Source organism: Temnothorax longispinosus, chromosome 4 (genome assembly GCF_030848805.1).
Source record: "Temnothorax longispinosus isolate EJ_2023e chromosome 4, Tlon_JGU_v1, whole genome shotgun sequence".
NCBI lineage: Eukaryota > Metazoa > Arthropoda > Insecta > Hymenoptera > Formicidae > Temnothorax > Temnothorax longispinosus.
Genome location: NC_092361.1, coordinates 20,746,939 through 20,769,541, shown reverse-complemented (window position 1 = coordinate 20,769,541; position 22,603 = coordinate 20,746,939). Strand labels below are relative to the sequence as shown.

The window sequence follows — 22,603 nt, the reverse complement described above, 5'->3', positions numbered from 1 at the left end:
TCCTAAGAATCCCTAAGAACTTCTGACATTATGATACTGTATATACATACAATATACTTAAGTATTTCCTCTTTTAAAATATAAATTACTGGTAAAATTAGTATATTCATCATAATGGATAGCGCCCATTCAGTCAATGTCGAATTCCGAGAATAAAGTTCTAGCGCGCTCGGTCATATACGCTGCCGCAATCTGTCATTTGAAGCGCGATATATCATTCTTAAGGACGATTCGCGAGCAACACTCATTTTTACACAGAGAAAAAAAGAAGTGTCAAATCTTGTATACTTGAATTAATGTGTTTATTGTTTTATATATACACAACAATCTATAATCTTCTTATAAAAATTTGATAATATATTTGATAATATATTCTTAGTTAAAATAATAAAATGACTTCATTCAAGCAAGTTTTCTTCATTTAACGCGATAGAATCTCATTTTAAGATTTTCACGTTGAAAGTAAAGATTTTTTCAAATTAAGGGTATACTTTTTTTTGTGTAGTGTGCAGTGAGAATTCGGGCTTGAGCGGACGTTACCACGCGGGCCTGTGGAGCGGAAAACGTTGGTCCTGCTGCCGATTATCGACACGCTCCGCCGAAGGCTGCGACACTTGCAGCTCCTGGTCCTCGAAGCCAGCTACGAACGCTACGAATCCGTCCTCGACAACAACGTCGGCCTCGACAACATCGACGTCCGGCAGCACTGTTAACAACACCATTTCAACGACCACCGTCACGTCCGATCATCGCTCACAATCGACGAACGCCGAGGCGAATAACAATCCGATCGTCCAATCGCAGACCCGCTCAACAATCGGTTCGTACATTACATCAACTACATTTACACGCTTTCGTCCTCGTCTTTTGCAAAGCCGTAATTGGCTACTGATGAAATCGATACGCTTCTCGTTTCAATGTCCAATTCCACGAAAGTTCCGGGATTAACGTCGTTTAATGATGGATTCGTCAATTGTCGGGTAAAAAAAAAATTGATCCGACAAAACTTTATTTATTTACTTCCATCGAATTTTTTTTCATTCTCGATATATCGGTCATTTTTGTCATGTACGATATGCCTGTCAAAATATCGCACTTTGCAGCTATAGCTGCATATATGCAGCTATCAAACGAGCTGATTACGACTCAATTGGATTTATAAACAATCGCGATGTATATGAATGTTTGGGTTATCGCGGAAGAGATATTGTCCGAGCGTATTGAAATAACGCATAAAACGAACAGTCGCTCAATGGTGCATGCAAATGCAGCAAGGTGTAATTAACTGGTCGCAGCTTTATCGTTAAATATTTAGTAACGCGCGTAATAACGAGTCTATCTTGTTTCAAGATCGACCGATACCCCGTTCGCTGGAGCGTTATAACTCATTCTATATTGCCACTGAGCGAGATTATCCATATTGTGGATTAAGCAGAGGATCCCTCTACGAAGGAAAATCTTATTTTCCCCCGTTGGACTAGTGTGTAAGGACGGTAGAAAAGAATTTGTTTCCGAGCGATTGATTTTCTGAATCCGGATTTCTTATATCTTGCCTAACGGCTCGGAATCTCTATATAACTTGGAAAAGCTCATGCATTTCCAAAGGCGGAACGTGCTTAAAGCTCGACGTATTTATGTAAGAGCAGACATTCAGCGCCAATTTTCGCATTGATCTCGCGAAACTTGCACGTTTATGTAATGGAAGAAGAACCGGAGACTACATTTTTTAGTCATCGAGCAAAGAAAATTTGTTCTTATTTGATCCGAGTGATTTCGTTTCGCAAACAAGCACGATTGATAAGTTACATGTAACGTGTCTATCGATATATACGCTGATATACGTGTTTTTTTCGTTTTTGAGAGCCTTTTGTGTCGATCTCTCTTCGAGGATGAGACGGAAAACAATGAAACGGAAAGCTTTGCTGTAAACAGAACGGTATCCGAACCGGCGGCAATGTCGGAGCCTCTGGCGTCTGTCACGAAAACTTTTCTCTTAGACAGCGGAAGCGTGACATTTTTCTGTAACCGTTGAAACATCCTGACTTCTCTCGAACGGCAAACCCGAAACTCGAGTCGCGCAACCGTAAAAATCGTCCCGGTCAAGTGTCATTCTTCCCCAATAACCCGAGCGCTCCAGTTCCTTTATCGCTCGAAGGCAAGAAGACAGCCTTCCGATTTCGCCAATAATGTCTCCCTCCCCCCCCTCCGATGTCGCGTATCGGTAATTGAAATTTCGTATCTATGCGACTTCGCGTAATGAACGCATTTCCATCCGACGGAAAATGGAATTCGAGACGGGAGAAAGAAATCGCGAACTCTTCCCCGACGTGGAGATTAATCTGATTATAAAGCTCATTACTCGGATCAAGGGTAAACGCGAACTTAAGGAAATAGAGTTGTCGCCGATGAGATATATGACGGTCACAGAGAAAGAGAGAGACAGAGAGAGAGAGAACCGCGCGGTGCGAAAGATATATTGGAGCACGAGTTCGTACTTTGCGTATAACTCTCATTTGCAAATATCCAGATGCCTGACATTCTACCCAGGGGCAAGTGACGCAGATGACAGTTTTTACGAAGGAAAACTTATTATTAGATAGCCTTTTTATATTAAAAATCAATACACGCCATTGAACGATCGCGTAAAATATAGATGCCTGCATATCCCTTTGCCTTACGTATCGTTCGTATATAATCCGCAGATATTAATGTGCTTAAATTGTTGGACGACTCCGTCATTTCCTGGGATGATATTTTTGACGGCGCGGTCTCTTTCCACGCGCCAGAGGTTTATCTTCCTCAAGCCGGTCCGTCATCCATTTGCGTTAAAGTCTCGAGCGAATATATTGGCGGCGATAAACCGCGCGAGAGGAACTTGCGATTATCTTCGAAGACGCGAAGACGAGGTCGACCTACTTAACGGCAAATTGAATTTCAAGACATTTTAATTGCAAATTCGAGCATTGAAATGCGCTTAATGCGCGGCCGGGGCCCGCGCCGCGCGTGTATCGAAAATATAAATTCAATCCTGATTAGTCAAATTTATTTCGACGCGCCGGAGCCGGCGGGCGCGTCGGCAAATTAATCCAATTAATTTGCTAAAGAAGCATTTTCACGCACGCACGCTTCTCTCGCCGGATTTCATCGCGTTATCGTTTGTCAGGTTTTTTTTTCTTTTTTCATCTTTTCCGATAGTTTCGCCGAACTTAATGGCGTTACGTAACGACCACTATCCAGTTAACAATTATCCCAACTTCGGCCGGAGTAATCGCTCAGGGCGTTTCTCGATAAATTGCCCGAAATAAAGTTCCAACGTTGTATAATACTTCGTTTAAATTGCGATCATTTCGTTCATTTGAAATCGCGGCGATTCGACGAGAAGACCTCGCGTTCACACAGAAAAAATAAAGAAGTGTCAAATCAAGACTTATATACTCGTATATATACGCAACACTCTGTAATCTTGAGATGAGATATATATATTGCGATTAAACGAAAAGAATTTGCTTGAATGGAATTATTTACACAGTTTCAACCAAAAAAGAACTTAAAATTCTATTCTTATAAGATAAGAAGAACATAGATTGTTGCGTACACACGAGTATATAAGTTTTGATTTGACACTCCTTTTTTTTTCCCCGTGCATCCAAATTGATATTCGCGACGTAGCGCCGACCTCCGCATTATTTCCACGGCTGATAGGCTTGCATTTATGCATGCAATATTCGATATCCTCGGCGTTTCTGACCTGGTAGGACGCGACTTAGGACCCGCGTCTTAATTTATGACACGGCGATCCCGGGATTTGCAGGAGCAACGGCGACGCGTCGTCGTCGTCGCCGTCGTCGTCGAAAATTTCACAAATCTGGAGAGAACGATCGCGTGTGCCACACGTGAGATTTCAAAGCGACGCAGAGATTTAACAAGTGGATTTGAATGGCCCCGGATAACGTCTCTGCGCGCTTTACCCGCTTGTTACTCCTTTACCCTTTGACGGGCAACGGGTCTCTCGCGTCTCCCGCCTCCTGCTCCCCCCCCTGAATAATATCCTTCGCCGTTCGTTCGCGACGCGACGCGGGCTTCGCCTTTTATCCTTCGCAACCTGCCGCTTTAATTTGCCTCGCCGCGATATCAGACATGACACGACTCCATTATATGAACGTCGAGTAGGTCGAGCACGCAATTAACAAGTTTGCTTGAGACCGGAGCCGCGCGACGAGGCGCTACAGTTAGCAAATGAATGCAGCCGAGAGCTAAATCTTAACTACCTCTGACGTTGCAATACCGCGCGGGGGGGGGGGGCGCATCGTGAAATGCAGTCTGCCTTTCTTTCCTCGAGGATCCTTGACTCCGTCGTCGAGCAACGGGAGTACATAGCGCGAACTGCCACGAGCCCCCCCCTTTCGCTTCATTATCTTTTTTCCATTTTCGCCCGGGAGACGAGATTTCCTCGGCGCCAGGGCGATCACGCGGATCCGCGACATTCCGAGTCGTCGATGCCTTCCGCTAATTGAATCCTTTCATCGAATGTCGATCGAATCGACTCGCCTCTTCGCGATCGATTATTTTTACGTTCAAAGCGCGGCCTTTCAGCCGCTTCCGTTTCGCGTCTTTCCGAGCGATTGCTCCTCACGGCCGGTTATCGAGGGGGATATATATCCGAGGAGGCCGTCGAACAATCTGCACGCCGAAGCGTGGCGTAAAATAAAAATCAAACGAGCGGAGCGCGACGCGAGAATACGGCGGATAATCAATGAATATAGCGAGAGATTTGATTAAATAACCGATAGAGCGCAACCGGTTCGAAATTTCCTCCCCCGAAGTAGTTTCGATCAAGGGAGGTATTGCAGGGCGGGGAGGAAAGAAAACGGAGAAAAAAGATGAGAATGTAGCGCGGCGACGGCGAGCTAAAGGTTGCCCGAGAGAGAGTGTCTCCGAGAGGTGCCTCCCGAGCGAACCGTTCAGTCCGATGCAACCGCGTGCACAGAACCGTTTCCTTCTTGCCACTCTCCTCCTCGGGTCTGTCAAATCCCCGCGGCCTTGAATGAATCCGCGAGAAGGGCTCACGCTCGCGGAAAGAATCGCGCGCCAGTTCTGGCCAGTTTGCCTTCCCGGAGACGCGAGACGCGAGGCGAATGCCGTCGAGCGGAGCTCTCGGATGATCACGATGGCTGATCCGAAAGTAGTAAGTGCCAATTAAGTCGGGAGGGTTCTTTCAAGCGGGAGGGACTCACGCCCGTCGAGACGGACGACTTCGAGATTCTATTTCTCGCGATACGCCGTTATTTGTCAGTGAATGAGTGCCACGAGGATATCTCTCAAGTGTCCTGATGTTGTGATCCGAGTAATATATGTATATAGAGGTACCAATTGTCTCCCAGATTCGACAGAGCTGGTTCGTGAAAATTCCTCGCTAAAAGCTGCCTCCCTCCCGCTTCCTTTCTTTCGACAGTAGAAGCGAGCGAAAGTTGCCAAACGATTTCGATAACTCCTTGCGGTCTTGATTGCGATCCAGGTCGGTCCTGACATCACCTCCCGCCTGGAAGTTTGACTGCGAACTTCGGTCTGACTGCCGCAGTTGTTCGTTCGCACGCAAGCCGCGTATATACAATGCAGCAGAGGCGGAAGTTAAGTTATTCGAAGGACCACAACTCCGGTGACTCCGATTACAAACGCAGATCGTCGGTCTTCCCACGAGATCACCGTCACGGCAACATCTCTCCTTCCCTCTTCTCCCTCATTATACTAAACGTGCCCAAGATACACGGAACGATCCGACGAAGTCCTTGCCAATTTGATTCGCGTTTCGCAAATAGGATTATAGCACGTTTTAACACCGGAGATAGCCGGTTCGAGTCCCTAAACCGCTACTTCGACATACCGGTTTCGTTCCCGTCGTAAAAATGCCTCTAGCCGCCCGCGCTGCGCCGCTGACCCCTCTCACTGTTAAAAGGCAAGTTTAGTCAGCGATATGCGTGCCGCGTTATTACCGCAAGCCAGATTACTTTCCTACGCACCACCTCCTACATCACTCTCCCTGACCGCTTCTTCTTGAAAATTTCATTAGATCGTGCCGATCGAGCTATAACACATGACGGGAGAGATTGCCCACGCTGCCGGCCAATTACCGTCCTTCTCGCATTGTTATATACATCTCTGAAGCATTGTTATTGTTACAATTATCAGAAATTCGATGAGAAATGTGATATTAATGAGACAGGGATGCGATATTATTAATTCGTTAAGAAACAATTGGATATACAATTACACGAACACCTACGTGTGCTCATCGGAATATTGATGACTAATGATCGCTCGATATATATGGTATCTCGCGAATTATCCTTCTCTCTTTTGGATACAAGTCTATTTTTATCTTAGGTGAATTTGCGAGGAGAGATAGAAAATTTTTAAGACAAGTTATTTATTATAGAATTTTGAAATGTGTTACATATTGAAAAAAAACTTATATTATGAACAAAAAATACAATTCGGTTATATCGACTTTTTCATTTAATTCCGTCATATATTTTTAAATTACCTCACTGCATGAATGTAAAAGGCAGACGTTTATTATTCATATAACGTTCCGGGCTCATTAGTTTTGTATAATTTTATATATATTTATATCACAATACAAATAAATAAACGAAAGCATGCCGACCTTAATTCTCTTATTAAATCTTTTTTTGTATGCAATTCTGATACGTTCATCTGTGTATCTTATTTGTCACGCAGAGACGAATTAGAGTTTAATTTAGTCTTCGTTCATGACCCGACTCGGTTATCTTATCGAATAAGCATAAATAAAAGATAAACGTCCCCCATCCGTCATGACATTGCTTCACGAAAGTGCTTGACAGCAACAAAGTTTAACAATGTTCAAGCATCACCTAATTGCTCTCGTTTTTTCGTGCGAAATTCGAGGATACGATGTGTACGCTTAAACTGACACTGACATCGGTCTAAAGCCGTCGGAATATTTTTTGCCGTGTCCGCCGGCCTCGTTGCTAAATTCAGATAAGCAAAACAGCACAGGTAATAATCCAAATAAGCGAAATAGTACGGTTTGTAGGTAAATTTACATTTAGTGATCTTTTTTTCGGAAAAGAGAATACAAAACGTACGGAGTCTTTTAAAATTTAAACTTTTTATCCTACTATTTTTTTTCTTTTTAATTTTGCAACCGCTTGGTGTTTTCGATTTAGAGGCAGGAAAACATCCTATCCAGACCATTTTTCCTCAAAGATAGTGGAACTTATCAGACATGTTGACATTTGTGGGATTTCCCGTGACTTATTTGCCCGAGATTTACTTGCTTTTTTTTAGATAAGATGTATTACATAAATAAATAAGTATTTCTAGACTAAGAGACTGCTTTATGTGACTCGAGGAGTATTGAATGACTTTATTTATTTATCCGTTAGAGGAGTCGAGCAAGAAATCCGTGATGATGAACGAGTGGACTAAATTGTCATTTGATAGTACGAGCACGCACAGGGTTTACCCTCACCAAGTTACTTGGAACAAGGCTCGCCAGACTTGTATCCAGGACGGAGATAAAGAAAATAATTCATGATATACCGTGTATATTGAAGGATCGTCATTGAATGGATAATATTACGTGTATTTGTATAATTAGCTCAAAGTCGCTTGTATCAGAGAAATTAGAAACATTAACAGAGAGGATTTCTCATCGTATTTCACACGTGATTAGGTCATTTGGCTATTATCAATTCGAATTCCGAGGAAAGGATTCTTTCGCGTATGTTACAAGAGATAAACGCGAACGCGACTTGGCTCCGATCTTTACGAAGAAGGCGACTGGGTTACCATCACGGACCAGGCTATACAAGACATAGAGTATATCAGATGAGTAAAAAGATGGCAATGCATACTCGATAACAAGGGATAAGTATCAGAATTGCGCAATTCTAATTAAGATTCAGGGAATGGACAATGTAAACTATATAACACTGTGCATTATTTCATTTGCGAAATCTCTACGTAAAACGTTACCTTAAGAGTTTATCAGTGCGTCGCAGATATAAATCGCGCGTGAATATATATTTTTAATGATACAAATAAATAAGACTTTATTTTCGCGTGATTTTTGTATTCTGAATTGACTAACATTTTTAGAGGACATCTTACTTTCGCGAACGGCGCTGATATCAAAATGTTTGCTGCGTTGTCGCAAGCTTGATTTCCCCTTACGCTAAACGTCGGAGGCGCGAGGAAGGATTGAATTAATCGCGAAGTGACACTTGCGAGAATTAGACTCGGTTCCCCATTATTCTCCCTACTGACATTAGGAGTTTCATTCAACCGAACGATCGGTTTGTCTACGCGATCGGCGGCTGAAGCGCGATGATAGTGCACGGTTGAACTGGCAAATGTATATATCGTCGTATTTGAATTATTCGAGTACAGAAGGGCGGATGGAAAGTGTCACGCGCGATATTATACAGTCGCGTGGACACTATTCAGTTTACTTGAATGGCGGATAATCGGGTTTACGAATGAAGACGAATGAAGACGATTGTGTTTGAACAAGCCGTTGGAGATGAAGGAGAATGCGACAAAACTCCGGTTGCCGATGGACGTTCTCAAATTTCGCTACAAGTTTCGATGTATTTTCACCGGACGGTCAATATTTTTCTGTATTTGATTTTTACACGCTTATTAAGCTTTATTAATTATTATACAGCTCACATTTAGGTAATATATAGAAGTTCTAAAGCCTCCATCTATTCTTCAATTTTCAAGTGTAATAAAATACATTCCATCGAACATCTCGATCATCTTTTTTCTATCTTTTATTCGGTAAAACATGTCATACTCGACGAGTGTGACATCTTGTCGTCTGTTAATTGCATTAACTTTCAATTTTAGCTTACATGGGTGTCTTATTCGGCATCCATCGTATATTATTGAATTTAACATTATTGAATTTTCTGTTCCCTGCCCTGACTTTTCTCTTTTTGCCTCACCTTCGTTTCTCAAAATAATCCGCTTATCCCTGGGACGCGTTTCGCAAAGTCTAGTTTCTGCGGCGGAGCAGAGTCCTCTTCAGAGAACACAATGTTTCCGACTACCGCAACAAATAAGGCCGACTTGTACGCGCGCGTGACGGTATTGGCAAATGTAGATTCAATAAGAGAGGAGCGACTGGTGTGGCGAGACAAGATTGGACGTACTCGTAGTTGCTGGTCTAATGGCCTTCCACAAATAAATCGTGTATACCGTTTTGCCACACGAGAGACGGTGCAAAAGAAGTATTTAACTGCAAGAGTACGGATGACGGGAAAATAAAAGGAACTCGACATGCTCACGGACACATTGAGTCAATCCTGCTCGCTTTTTATTTTATAGTGAATATATATAATAAATATACTTAATTATAATTATTAGGAATCTATAATAATTAGTGTATTATATATATATATATATATATATATATATATATATATATATATATAATAATTACAATTATATGTATATATTTACAAATGTGATACACTGCTGCATTTTGTGAAAAAGATTACCATTACCATTACTCGTCATATGTATATAAAATAATTAGGAAAAGTGTACGCGATGAAATATATAATAGATTTTGTACAATCAATAACGAGTTAATTACTGTCACGCATCATCAAGACGTACCATGGAGTATTTGAGGCACTCCGGGGAGGCCTGCGCATAAATCCAAATGCATATTTGAATATATTGGACTGTCAGAGATGTTCCATAGCGCGCAATTGTGTCTCAATGGAGATTCGTCCGCGACCACGGAAACCGCAAATGGAAAACCGTCGTAAAAAGCATTTCAAACCTCTCCGTACCTGCTCTTCGTGTATCGATTGGCGCGGTGAATCGGCGAGCACGATTCTTCCACATATTGCCACGACTGGATAGAAACTTCCAGCGCCCGTTTCCTATTTCTTACGTTCCCGCACCGATTCGCGAGACGCGAATCTCGGGAGAGGGACTCGATCGGTGGACTCGCGACATGGATTCGTGCCAGCATTTATCCTCCTCACGCTCGGAAGTCTGTTTTCCTTCTCGTCTCTGCAAAAACGCAAAGGGATGTAAACCGCTTTACGGGAATACGCTGTGTCCGCGCGACGCGGCCACGGAGAGAAATCGATTGGAGCCAGGAATCCGGGACGACTCCATGAAACTCAATGAAATCGACCGCGCTAATGTGGCGAATAAACGAATCGTTCGTGGCGATATCACGTTCGGTCACCCGGCTAATCTGCTCCTCCAGCGAGGGTCTCTCGACTCTTCGATTGCTCGTACGATTAAAGCTAGCGCCAGATTGCGCAATTTATGATGATTCGCGCCCTGCAATTTCGTCCGAAAAAGCCGCTCGATCGGTATAGGTCGATGGGGGAAAACATCAAATATAGCAGTTGCGCTAGTTTCTCCGGAAGTGACGATAATCAATGTCAAAAGTCACGCTGCGCTATTTAATCGCTAACTCTCCACGAGATACAAAATCCGTAATAATTGCAGTTGCGTCCGTGTCACTCGGTTAGGCGCGTCGACTGATTCGAACTCTCTCGCCATGTCGCGGTTTCTTCTGTTCTTTTCGCAAGTCGTTATTCTGTTTATCTCGGCGAGGGCCTCGTCGGAGGTGAAGGAGTCGACCTGTCGAGATAACAATGGTTACAACGTTTGCCACTACAAGGGGGTCCTCGTCGAAGTTACGCAAAGCTGTGACCAATTGTACTTTAAAGACCTGGATCTCTTGGCGATTCGAGACAACGCCTTCAAGAACGTGTCGACAACGCGCTTGTATCTGAACGTCAACCGGATATTATTGCTGAAGAGGGAATCCTTCCGCGGTTTGCCCAACTTGAAAGAGCTCTACTTGGACGACAATATGGTACCGTTATCGGGGTACTTGTTCGCGGATTTGGGACACCTGGAGTTGCTGAATTTGAATTCCAACAAGATCAATTTGATACCGAAGGACTCGTTCGCCGGGCTGTCAAGCTTAATAAGTCTCTACCTGTGTTGCAACGATATCGAAGCGATCGATGCGGAATCCTTCTCGAATCTTAATCCCGGACTGCTGTACTTTTTGCTCAACGACAATAAAATCTCTTCCGTCGCGCCGGATTCCTTCGCCGGGTTAACCGAACTGAGTCGCCTTGACTTGGACTTCAATCGGCTAGAGGACTTGCCGAGCGGTGCCTTTCGAGGATTGAACAAGCTGAAGATACTTTACTTAAATAACAATCGGATAACAAACGTCTCCAGGTCGCTCTTTCGCGACTTGGTCGGTCTGGAGAGTCTCTATCTTCAGAATAACGAGATCAGCGCTCTCGAGCCGGATACGTTCAGGGATCTGTCTCAGCTGAAACGACTGGACCTGAGGGGAAACAAACTGTCTCACATTGTAGTCGGCACTTTTGCCGGGCTCTCCAATCTGGATTTCATCAGTCTGTCCGCTAATAACATCAGCGCTGTGGATAATGGCACTTTCGCTGATCTCGTCGCACTGCGAGTTCTCTACTTCGATGGCAACAACTTCACTGAAATCGACGAAGAAGTCAGCGGCCTTCCAAATGTCACAGTTTATTCATAAAGTCTTAAACATCTGTTTATATCTCACAAAGGGCCAACGAACTCTTGATCCCTTAAATTTTGTTGAATTTTTGATATGTTGTTTTTTTCGATATTAATAATAAATTGACCATGCTTATGCAAGGAAGTTGCATTCATAACATGCATTTAATGCAAATTAGTAATGTGTTTTAAATATTTCTTTGATATATAGATACCATTCAAAAAACGTGTACATATTGTGATCATATTGATAGTGCACAAATTGAAAGCTCCTATCCCGAAGATTAATTGCCATGGAATGTATTTTTGTTGTCGTGCTTGTAAACAAATTACCGACACGAAAAGTTTTAAACATTAATATTTGAGAAACTGTTGCGCACTAGACAGAGTTAGGTACTGTACTTTATATTAATGAATGGGGGGTGTACTGTAAGATATTAAAAATTTAAAAACTCAAGGGTTGGTCCCCTTATCATGAATTCCTTCGCGGCATAAAAAAAATAAATAAATCCTTTAATCACAACTTCATGCGTTATTCTATTCGATGTTATAATATTATTTGAAACTCAATGGACCGTGCTAATGTGGCGAATAAGTGAATTGTCCGTAACGATATCGCGTTCGGTCAGCCAGTTGATCTGTTCCTCCCACGAGGTCTCGCGACTCTTCGATTGCTCATACGATTAAACCTAACGCCAGATTGCGCAATTAGTGATGATTCGCGCCCTGCAATTTCGTCCGAAAAAGCCGCTCGATCGGTATAGGTCGATGGGGGAAAATATCAAGTATAGCATTTAATAACACGAGAAAATTATTGTCGCATTATCATCGTCGTCATCGTCCGTGAATCAAAACTATGCACGTCCTATTTCTTCAACGTTTTCGACATTTCGTGATCGACTCTCCTTCCGAGAATGCAGTCGCAATAGTTTCACCAGAAGTGACGATAATCAATGTCAAAAGTCACGCTGCGCTATTTAATCGCGAACTCTCCACGAAATACGAGATAACTCTCCACGACCCGTAATCGCAGTTGCGTCCGTGTCACTCGGTTAGGCGCGTCGACTGATTCGAACTCTCTCGCCATGTCGCGGTTTCTTCTGCTCTTTTCGCAAGTCGTTATCCTGTTTCTTTCGGCGAGGGCCTCGTCGGAGGTGAAGGAGCCGACCTGCCAGGACAACGGCAACGTTACAACGTTACAACGTCTTGGTTACAACGTTTGTCACTACAAGGGGGTCCTCGTCGAAGTTACGCAAAGCCGTTTCGAGGACCGATTGGACCTTAGGGACCTGGACCTTTTGGCGATTCGAGAGAACGCCTTCAAAAACGTGTCGGCGACGCACTTGGATCTAAATCAAGGCAACCGGATATCCTTGCTGAAGAGGGAATCCTTCCGCGGTTTGCCCAACTTGGAGTGCCTCGACTTGGATATCAATGTGGTACCGTTATCGGCGTACTTGTTCGCGGATTTGGGACACTTGCGGTCGCTGTCGTTGAACTTCAACAAGATCGATTCGATACCGAAAGACTCGTTTGCCGGCTTGTCAAGCCTGATTGAGCTCCACCTAGGTCTCAACGATATCGAAGCGATCGAGGCGGAATCCTTCTCGAATCTTAATCCCGAACTGCTGGGCCTTTGGCTCCACAGGAATAAAATCTCTCGCGTCGCGCCAGTTGCCTTCGCCGGGTTAACCGAATTGAATAGACTCCACTTGGGTTACAATCGGCTAGAGGACTTGCCGAGCGATACCTTTCGAGGATTGAACAAGCTGCGGTATCTCTACTTAAATGACAATCGGATAACGAGCGTTTCCAGGTCGCTCCTCTGCGACTTGGTCAGTCTGAGAAGGCTCGATCTTCAGCAGAACGAGATCAGCGCTCTCGAGCCGGATACGTTCAGGGATCTGTCTCAGCTGAAACTACTAGACCTGAGCGGAAACAAACTGTCTCACATTGTAGTCGGCACTTTTGCCGGACTTTCCAATCTGGAAGGCATCGTGCTGTCCGACAATGGCATCCACACGGTGGACAATGGCACTTTCGCTGATCTCGTCAAACTGCGATATCTCCACTTCGATGGCAACAACTTCGAAATTGACAAGGAGGTCAGCGGCTTCCCACATGTCACTGTTTTTACGAAAATTTAGGGATCTATTTATATATCGCAAGGGGCAATCAACCCTTGAATTTTGCTAAGTTTTTTATATATTACAATACATTTCATGCATTCACCGGTACAGAGTATAGTAACTCTGTTCAATGCGCAATGATTTATGAAATATTAATGTTTGAAATGTTTTTTCAATATTAATAATAAATGAACCATGTTTATGCAAAGAAGTCGCATTCATAAAATGTGCAAATTAGTAATGTGTTTTAAATGTTTCTATGATAGATATTCTGCAAAAACATGTACAGATTGTGATTATAATCAAGAGTGCACAAATTGACCGAAGATTAATTGTCATGGAATGTATTTTTGTTACTGTGTATGTAACAATTACGGACAGGAAAAATTTTAAACATTAATGTTTCATAAACTATTGCGCATTGGAAAGGATTACTCTATTTTATATTAGTGAATGGGATGTACTGTAAAATAAAAATTGAGGAGGTCAAGGGTTGGTTATCTTCTTCTCAGCGTTGAATGCTTCCCGACATAAGAAATAAATAAATAAAATTTTTAATCGCAACTTTATGCGTTATTGTATTCGATGTTATAACATGATTTGAACTCAATTAAATCAACCTTGATAATGTAACGAATAATCGATTCGTCCGTAGCGATATGGCGTTCTGGCAGCCAGTTGATCTTTGTGTCGTTATTGTCGTCATGAATTAAAACTACACAGCTCCTGTATCTTTAACTTTGACATTTCGTAATCGACTCCGCTTCCGAGAATGCAGTCACACTAGTTTCTCAGCAAGTGACGATAATCAATGTCAAAAGTCACGCTGCGCTATCTAATCGCTAACTCTCCACGAGATACAAAATCCGTAATAATTGCAGTCGCGTCCGTGTCACTCGGTTAGGCGCGTCGACTGATTCGAACTCTCTCGCCATGTCGCGGTTTCTTCTGTTCTTTTCGCAAGTAGTTATTCTGTTTCTCTCGGCGAGGGCCTCGTCGGAGGTGAAGGAGCCGACCTGCCGGGATAACGATGGTTACAACGTTTGCCACTACAAGGGGGTCCTCGTCGAAGTTACGCAAAGCCGTTTCGAGGACCGATTGGACCTCAGCGACCTGGACCTCTTGGCGATTCGAGAGGACGCCTTCAAGAACGTGTCGGCGACGCACTTGTATCTGAATCAAGGCAACCGGATATCCGTGCTGAAGAGGGAATCCTTCCGCGGTTTGCCCAACTTGGAGCGCCTCCACTTGGACGGCAATGTGGTACCGTTATCGGGACACTTGTTCGCGGAATTGGGACACCTGCAGTCGCTCTCGTTGATTTTCAACAAGATCGATTCGATACCGAAGGACTCGTTCGCCGGCTTGTCGAGCCTGATGTGGCTCTACCTAGGTCACAACGATATCGAAGCGATCGAGGCGCAATCCTTCTCGAATGTTAATCCCGGACTGCTGTACCTTTGGCTTAACAGCAATAAAATCTCTCGCGTCGCGTTGGGTTCCTTCGCCGGGTTAACCGAACTGAGTCGCCTTCACTTGGACTACAATCGGCTAGAGGACTTGTCGAGCGGTGCTTTTCGAGGATTGAACAAGCTGGAGGATCTTTACTTAAATGACAATCGGATAACAAGCGTCTCCAGGTCGCTCTTCCGCGACTTGGTCGGTCTGAAGAGACTCTATCTTCAGCAGAACGAGATCAGCGCTCTCGAGCTGGGAACTTTCCGGGAGCTGTCTCAGCTGGAACTACTGCGACTGGACGGAAACAAATTGTCTCACATTGTAGTCGGCACTTTTGCCGGACTCTCCAATCTGGAAGACATCAAACTGTCTGACAATAACATCAGCGCTGTGGATAATGGCGCTTTCGCTGATCTCGTCAAACTGCGAAATCTTTACTTCGGTGGCAACAACTTCACCGAAATCGACAAGGAGTTCAGCGACCGTCCTGAAGTCATTGTCAAGACGACGTCCTAGGGATCTGTTTATATCTCATAAAGGAACAATACTTGATCCCTTAAATTTTGTTAAATTTTTGATATGTTGTTTTTTTTATATCTCAATAAAAAATGGACCATGCTTTTACAAGGAAGTAGCATTCATAAAACGCATTTGATGCAAATTAGTAATTTAAATATTTCTTTGATAGATACCATTCAAAAAACGTGTACATATTGTGATCATATTGATAGTGCACAAATTGAAAGGTCCGACTCCGAAGATTAATTGCTATGGAATGTATTTTTGTTGTCGTGCGTATAAACAGTTACCGACACGAAAAGTTTTACACATTAATATTCGATAAACTGTTGCGCACTAGACAGAGTTACTGTACTTTATATTAATGAATGGGGTGTACAGTAAGATATTAAAAATTTAAAAATTCAAGGGTTGGTCCCCTTATCATGAATTCCTTCGCGGCATAAAAAAATAAATAAATCCTTTAATCACAACTTCATGCGTTATCCTATTCGATGTTATAATATTATTTGAAACTCAATGGACCGTGCTAATGTGGCGAATAAATGAATTGTCCGTAACGATATCGCGTTCGGTCAGCCAGTTGATCTGTTCCTCCCACGAAGTCTCGCGACTCTTCGATTGCTCGTACGATTAAAGCTAGCGCCAGATTGCGCAATTAGTGATGATTCGCGCCCTGCAATTTCGTCCGATAAAGCCGCTCGATCGGTATAGGTCGATGGGGGAAAACGTCAAGTATAGCATTTAACCCGTTGTGGTCACACCTCCTAAAAATAACGTAGTGGTCACACGGGGTCCAATGGACCCCACAACAGTTTCCATTTGCGTTCTTTTTGATGTATCGACTCAAACCTTGAACTGGAATTAATTTATGACTTCCTCTTAATAATCCAATAATTTTAAACAATTTTTATGTTGAAAAAACGTAAAAAAAAAATTTTTTTTTTTCGAAAAATTTGACTTTTTCACAAAAATTCATCAAAATTTTTGAGATAGAGCAAAAAAACTATGTGCGTTTTACTCTCAAAATAGTATACTTTTAAGAAAAAAAAAAAAAAAAAAGCCTGGGATCCACTGGACCCCATGTGACCACAACGGGTTAATAACACGAGAAAATTATTTTCGCATTATCATTATCGTCATCGTCCGTGAATCAAAACTATGCACGTCCTATTTTTTCAACGTCTTCGACATTTCGTAATCGACTCCGCTTTCGAGAATGCAATCGCGCTAGTTTCTCAGCAAGTGACGATAATCAGTGCCAAAAGTCACGCTGCGCTATTTAATCATTAAGGGACGATTCAGACACAGCCGTGCCGTACCCGTACCGTATCCGTATCGTTAACATTAGACAAGGATGGAGACAATAGGAATCCTTGTCTAATGTTTCTCTTCCGTGCACGGTACGGATACGGCACGGTTGTGTCTGAATTGACCTTAACTCTCCACGAGATACAAAACCCGTACTTGCAGTTGCATCCGGCTGAGTTTCCACTGAGCGCGTCACGCGTCGCATTATCCAATCAAAACGTCCAATTTTATTATATTACAAATAATGTTACAAATTGGGATATTTTGATTGATTAATTCGGATAACGCGACGCATGACGCGCTCAGTGGAAACTCAGCCTCCGTATCACTCGGTTAGGCGCGTCGACTGATTCGAACTCTCTCGCCATGTCGCGGTTTCTTCTGCTTTTTTCGCAAGTCGTTGTCCTGTTTCTCTCGGCGAGGGCCTCGTCGGAGGTGAAGGAGCCGACCTGCCGGAATAACGATGGTTACAACGTTTGCCACTACAATGGGGTCCTCGTCGAAGTTACTACATCCAATCGGTCCTCGAAAAACCGTTTCGAGGACCGATTGAACCTCTGGAACCTGAACCTCTGGAATCTGGACCTCTTGGAGATTCGAGAGGGCGCCTTCACAGTAAAAAATTTTGTGTAATTTTAACATTTTTTACATGGCCCAGAAAATCCACTCTAAATTTTAAGTTAAAGTGTGACTCATTCATCGTGTGTTACTTGATGACAAATTAGAAATGTTAATTAATTGACATTATACTTTACATTTATATTTGTTCTTTTGACTTTATTTTTTAAGTTATGTTAAGAAAAAAATAACATACCTGTTGTATGTTAATTTTACATTGAAATAATAATCAAATCTTGGTAACACACGAAAATTTTAACATTTGGACCGCTATGTACACACGATTTTTTACCGTGTTCAAGAACGTGTCAGCGACGCATTTGTATCTGAATCAAGGCAACCGGATATCCGTGCTGAAGAGGGAATCCTTCCGCGGTTTGCCGAACTTGAAATATCTCTACGTGGACGGCAATGTGGTACCATTATCGGGGTACTTGTTCGCGGATTTGAGACATTTGCAGTTGCTGTTGTTGGGGTCCAACGGGATCAATTCGATACCGAAGGACACGTTCGCCGGGCTGTCAAGCTTGGGAATTCTCTCCCTGGAACGCAACGATATCGAAGCGATCGAGACGGAACGCTTCTCGAATCTTCCCACTCTGTCGATGCTTTGGCTCAACAGCAATAAAATCTCTCGCGTCGCGCCGGGTTCCTTCGCCGGGTTAACCGAACTGCGTCGCCTTTACTTGGACTACAATCGGCTAGAGGACTTGTCGAGCGGTGCCTTTCGAGGATTGAACAAGCTGGAGGATCTTTACTTAAATGACAATCGGATAACAAGTGTCTCCAGGTCGCTCCTCCGCGACTTGGTCGGTCTGAAGAGACTCTATCTTCAGCAGAACGAGATCAGCGTTCTAGAACCGGGAACGTTCCAGGAGCTGTCTCAGCTGGAACTACTGCGACTGCACAGAAACAAATTATCTCACATTGTAGTCGGCACTTTTGCCGGGCTCTCCAATCTGAAAGACATCATGCTGTCCAACAATAACATCCAGACAGTGGATATTGGCACTTTCGCTGATCTCGTCAAACTGCGACATCTCTACTTCGATGGCTACTTCGGTGACAACTTCACTGAAATCCGCAAAGAACTCAGCGGCCTCCCATATTTCAAATTTTATCCATAAGGTCTTAAAGATCTGTTTATACCTCACAAAGGGACAAAACTTTGACTTCTTGAATTTTGCTAAATTTTTAGTATGTTACAGTACACTCCAGTCACTAATATATAAGATACAGCAACGGTCCAATGCGCAATAGTTTATTAATAATTAATGTTTAAAATGTTTTTTTCAATATTAATAATAAATGAACCATGTTTATCCAAAGAAGTCGCATTCATAAAATGTGCAAATTAGTAATGTGTTTTAAATATTTCTTTGATAGATACCATTCAAAAAACGTGTACATATTGTGATCATATTAATAGTGCACAAATTGAAAGCTCTTATCCCGAAGATTAATTGCCGTGGAATGTATTTTTTTGTCGTGCGTGTAAAGAACTCAGCGGCCTCCCATATTTCACAATTTTTCACAATTACCGACACGAAAAGTTTTAAACATTAATATTTGAGAAACTGTTGCGCACTAGACAGTGTTAGATACTGTACTTTATATTAATGAATGGGGGGTGTACTGTAAGATATTAAAAATTTAAAAATTCAAGAGTTGGTCCCCTTATTATGTATTCCTTCGCGGCATAAAAAAAATGAATAAATCCTTTAATTACAACTTCATGCGTTAGCCTATTCGATGTTATAATATTATTTGAAACTCAATCGACCGTGCTAATGTGACGAATAAGTGAATTGTCCGTAACGATATCGCGTTCGGTCAGCCAGTTGATCTGTTCCTCCTACGAAGTCTCGCGACTCTTCGATTGCTCGTACGATTAAAGCTAGCGCCAGATTGCGCAATTAGTGATGATTCGCGCCCTGCAATTTCGTCCGATAAAGCCGCTCGATCGGTATAGGTCGATGGGGGAAAACGTCAAGTATAGCATTTAATAACACGAGAAAATTATTTTTGCATTATCATTATCGTCATCGTCCGTGAATCAAAACTATGCACGTCCTATTTTTTCAACGTCTTCGACATTTCGTAATTGACTCCGCTTTCGAGAATGCAATCGCGCTAGTTTCTCAGCAAGTGACGATAATCAGTGCCAAAAGTCACGCTGCGCTATTTAATCATTATTAAGGGACGATTCAGACACAGCCGTGCCGTACCCGTACCGTATCCGTATCGTTAACATTAGACAAGGATGGAGACAATAGGAATCCTTGTCTAATGTTTCTGTTCCGTGCACGGTACGGATACGGCACGGTTGTGTCTGAATTGACCTTAACTCTTTACGAGATACAAAACCCGTAATTGCAGTTGCATCCGGCTGAGTTTCCACTGAGCGCGTCACGCGTCGCATTATCCAATCAAAACGTCCAATTTTATTACATTACAAAGAATGTTACAAAATGGGATATTTTGATTGATTAATTCGGATAACGCGACGCGTGACGCGCTCAGTAGAAACACAGCCTTCGTGTCACTCGGTTAGGCGCGTCGACTCATTCGAACTCTCTCGCCATGTCGCGGTTTCTTCTGCACTTTTCGCAAGTCGTTGTCCTGTTTCTCTCGGCGAGGGCCTCGTCGGAGGTGAAGGAGCCGACCTGCCGGAATAACGATGGTTACAACGTTTGCCACTACAATGGGGTCCTCGTCGAAGTTACTACATCCAATCGGTCCTCGAAAAACCGTTTCGAGGACCGATTGAACCTCTGGAACCTGAACCTCTGGAATCTGGACCTCTTGGAGATTCGAGAGGGCGCCTTCACAGTAAAAAATTTTGTGTAATTTTAACATTTTTTACATGTCCCAGAAAATCCACTCTAAATTTTAAGTTAAAATGACTCATTCATCGTGTGTTACTTGTTGACAAATTAGAAATGTTAATTAATTGACATTATACTTTACATTTATATTTGTTCTTTTGACTTTATTTTTTAAGTTATGTTAAGAAAAAAATAACATACCTGTTGTATGTTAATTTTACATTGAAATAATAATCAAATCTTGGTAACACACGAAAATTTTAACATTTGGACCGCTATGTACACACGATTTTTTACCGTGTTCAAGAACGTGTCGGCGACGCATTTGTATCTGAATCAAGGCAACCGGATATCCGTGCTGAAGAGGGAATCCTTCCGCGGTTTGCCCAACTTGAAATATCTCTACGTGGGCGGCAATGTGGTACCATTATCGGGGTACTTGTTCGCGGATTTGAGACATTTGCGGTTGCTGTCGTTGGGGTCCAACGAGATCAATTCGATACCGAAGGACACGTTCGCCGGGCTGTCAAGCTTGGGAATTCTCTCCCTGGAACGCAACGATATCGAAGCGATCGAGACGGAACGCTTCTCGAATCTTCCCACTCTGTCGATACTTTGGCTCAACAGCAATAAAATCTCTCGCGTCGCGCCGGGTTCCTTTGCCGGGTTAACCGAACTGCGTCGCCTTTACTTGGACTACAATCGGCTAGAGGACTTGTCGAGCGGTGCCTTTCGAGGATTGAACAAGCTGGAGGATCTTTACTTAAATGACAATCGGATAACAAGTGTCTCCAGGTCGCTCCTCCGCGACTTGGTCGGTCTGAAGAGACTCTATCTTCAGCAGAACGAGATCAGCGCTCTCGAGCCGGATACGTTCAGGGATCTGTCTCAGCTGGAACTACTGCGACTGTACGGAAACAAATTGTCTCACATTGTAGTCGGCACTTTTGCCGGGCTCTCCAATCTGAAAGACATTATGCTGTATAACAATAACATCCAGACAGTGGATATTGGCACTTTCGCTGATCTCGTCAAACTGCGACATCTCTATCTCGATGGCTACTTCGGTGACAACTTCACTGAAATCCGCAAAGAACTCAGCGGCCTCCCATATTTCACAATTTTTTAATAAGGTTCTAAATATCTGTTTATACCTCACAAAGGGACAAAACTTTGACTTCTTGAATTTTGCTAAATTTTTAGTATGTTACAGTACACTCCATTCACTAATATATAAGATACAGCAACGGTCCAATGCGCAATAGTTTATTAATAATTAATGTTTAAAATGTTTTTTTCAATATTAATAATAAATGAACCATGTTTATCCAAAGAAGTCGCATTCATAAAATGTGCAAATTAGTAATGTGTTTTAAATATTTCTTTGATAGATACCATTCAAAAAACGTGTACATATTGTGATCATATTGATAGTGCACAAATTGAAAGCTCCTAACTCGAAGATTAATTGCCGTGGAATGTATTTTTTTGTCGTGCGTGTAAACATTTACCGACACGAAAAGTTTTAAACATTAATATTTGAGAAACTGTTGCGCACTAGACAGAGTTAGATACTGTACTTTATATTAATGAATGGGGGGTGTACTGTAAGATATTAAAAATTTAAAAACTCAAGGGTTGGTCTTTTTATCATGAATTCCTTTGTGGCATAATAAAAAAATAAATAAATCCTTTAATCACAACTTCTCATGCGTTATCCTATTCGATGTTATAATATTATTTGAAACTCAATCGACCGTGCTAATGTGACGAATAAGTGAATTGTCCGTAACGATATCGCGTTCGGTCAGCCAGTTGATCTGTTCCTCCCACGAGGTCTCGCGACTTTTCGTACGATTGAAGCTACAGCCAGATTGCGCAATTCGTTATGACTCACGCTCTTTCGTTTTTTCCGAAAAAGCCGATCCATTGACCAATTGGCACGAATTCAAACTCGACGAGTTTATTCATTCACGCTATTCACGAATTTCATCGCGAACCAGGAATATAGTCTGGCGTTAGAAACTCGCGCGATAGATTCGCAATAAAAATAAGGACCCGAAAATCGGCCTTGCACTTATATCGCGGTGAAATTACGCTCGCTCCGGAAACCCAGTTACGCATTTAGCTCGAGAGTGCCCAGTTGGAACACGTACC

General features: G+C 42.7%; 6 protein-coding genes across 7 annotated transcripts in view; all 6 read left to right on the top strand.

Annotated features, from left to right (window-relative positions):
• Btk29a (tyrosine-protein kinase Btk) overlaps positions 1 to 22,603 on the top strand; it is a 41,673-nt gene that overhangs the window by 3,677 nt on the left and 15,393 nt on the right. For both annotated transcript variants that reach the window (XM_071776948.1, XM_071776949.1), the window contains one exon: positions 506 to 820. In XM_071776948.1, the coding sequence (XP_071633049.1) occupies positions 506 to 820 (315 nt within the window). The remainder of the gene's footprint in view (positions 1 to 505; positions 821 to 22,603) is intronic.
• On the top strand, positions 9,522 to 12,106 carry LOC139812270 (uncharacterized). The gene has a single exon (XM_071776977.1). It carries the CDS (start codon positions 10,577 to 10,579, stop codon positions 11,600 to 11,602), a length of 1,026 nt encoding a protein of 341 aa, XP_071633078.1. The 5' UTR covers positions 9,522 to 10,576; the 3' UTR covers positions 11,603 to 12,106.
• LOC139812266 (uncharacterized) lies at positions 12,617 to 14,276 on the top strand. Its single transcript, XM_071776974.1, has one exon. The coding sequence runs from the start codon at positions 12,669 to 12,671 to the stop codon at positions 13,728 to 13,730; it is 1,062 nt and encodes a 353-aa protein (XP_071633075.1). The 5' UTR covers positions 12,617 to 12,668; the 3' UTR covers positions 13,731 to 14,276.
• Positions 13,793 to 15,801, top strand: LOC139812267 (uncharacterized). The gene has a single exon (XM_071776975.1). The coding sequence runs from the start codon at positions 14,646 to 14,648 to the stop codon at positions 15,684 to 15,686; it is 1,041 nt and encodes a 346-aa protein (XP_071633076.1). The 5' UTR covers positions 13,793 to 14,645; the 3' UTR covers positions 15,687 to 15,801.
• LOC139812262 (uncharacterized) lies at positions 17,306 to 19,349 on the top strand. Its single transcript, XM_071776970.1, has 2 exons — positions 17,306 to 17,615; positions 17,921 to 19,349. Exons 1-2 carry the CDS (start codon positions 17,367 to 17,369, stop codon positions 18,743 to 18,745), a joined length of 1,074 nt encoding a protein of 357 aa, XP_071633071.1. The 5' UTR covers positions 17,306 to 17,366; the 3' UTR covers positions 18,746 to 19,349.
• LOC139812263 (uncharacterized) lies at positions 20,129 to 22,149 on the top strand. Its single transcript, XM_071776971.1, has 2 exons — positions 20,129 to 20,450; positions 20,754 to 22,149. The coding sequence occupies exons 1-2, from the start codon at positions 20,202 to 20,204 to the stop codon at positions 21,573 to 21,575; spliced, it is 1,071 nt and encodes a 356-aa protein (XP_071633072.1). The 5' UTR covers positions 20,129 to 20,201; the 3' UTR covers positions 21,576 to 22,149.

Excerpts from the sequence above, each read along its gene's own strand:
- LOC139812270 (XM_071776977.1), top strand. The coding sequence starts at position 10,577 with ATGTCGCGGTTTCTTCTGTTCTTTTCGCAAGTCGTTATTCTGTTTATC.
- LOC139812266 (XM_071776974.1), top strand. The coding sequence starts at position 12,669 with ATGTCGCGGTTTCTTCTGCTCTTTTCGCAAGTCGTTATCCTGTTTCTT.
- LOC139812262 (XM_071776970.1), top strand. The coding sequence starts at position 17,367 with ATGTCGCGGTTTCTTCTGCTTTTTTCGCAAGTCGTTGTCCTGTTTCTC. Across the intron at positions 17,616-17,920 it reads TTCGAGAGGGCGCCTTCACA|AACGTGTCAGCGACGCATTT; the intron begins GTAAAAAATTTT and ends ACCGTGTTCAAG.
- LOC139812267 (XM_071776975.1), top strand. The coding sequence starts at position 14,646 with ATGTCGCGGTTTCTTCTGTTCTTTTCGCAAGTAGTTATTCTGTTTCTC.
- LOC139812263 (XM_071776971.1), top strand. The coding sequence starts at position 20,202 with ATGTCGCGGTTTCTTCTGCACTTTTCGCAAGTCGTTGTCCTGTTTCTC. Across the intron at positions 20,451-20,753 it reads TTCGAGAGGGCGCCTTCACA|AACGTGTCGGCGACGCATTT; the intron begins GTAAAAAATTTT and ends ACCGTGTTCAAG.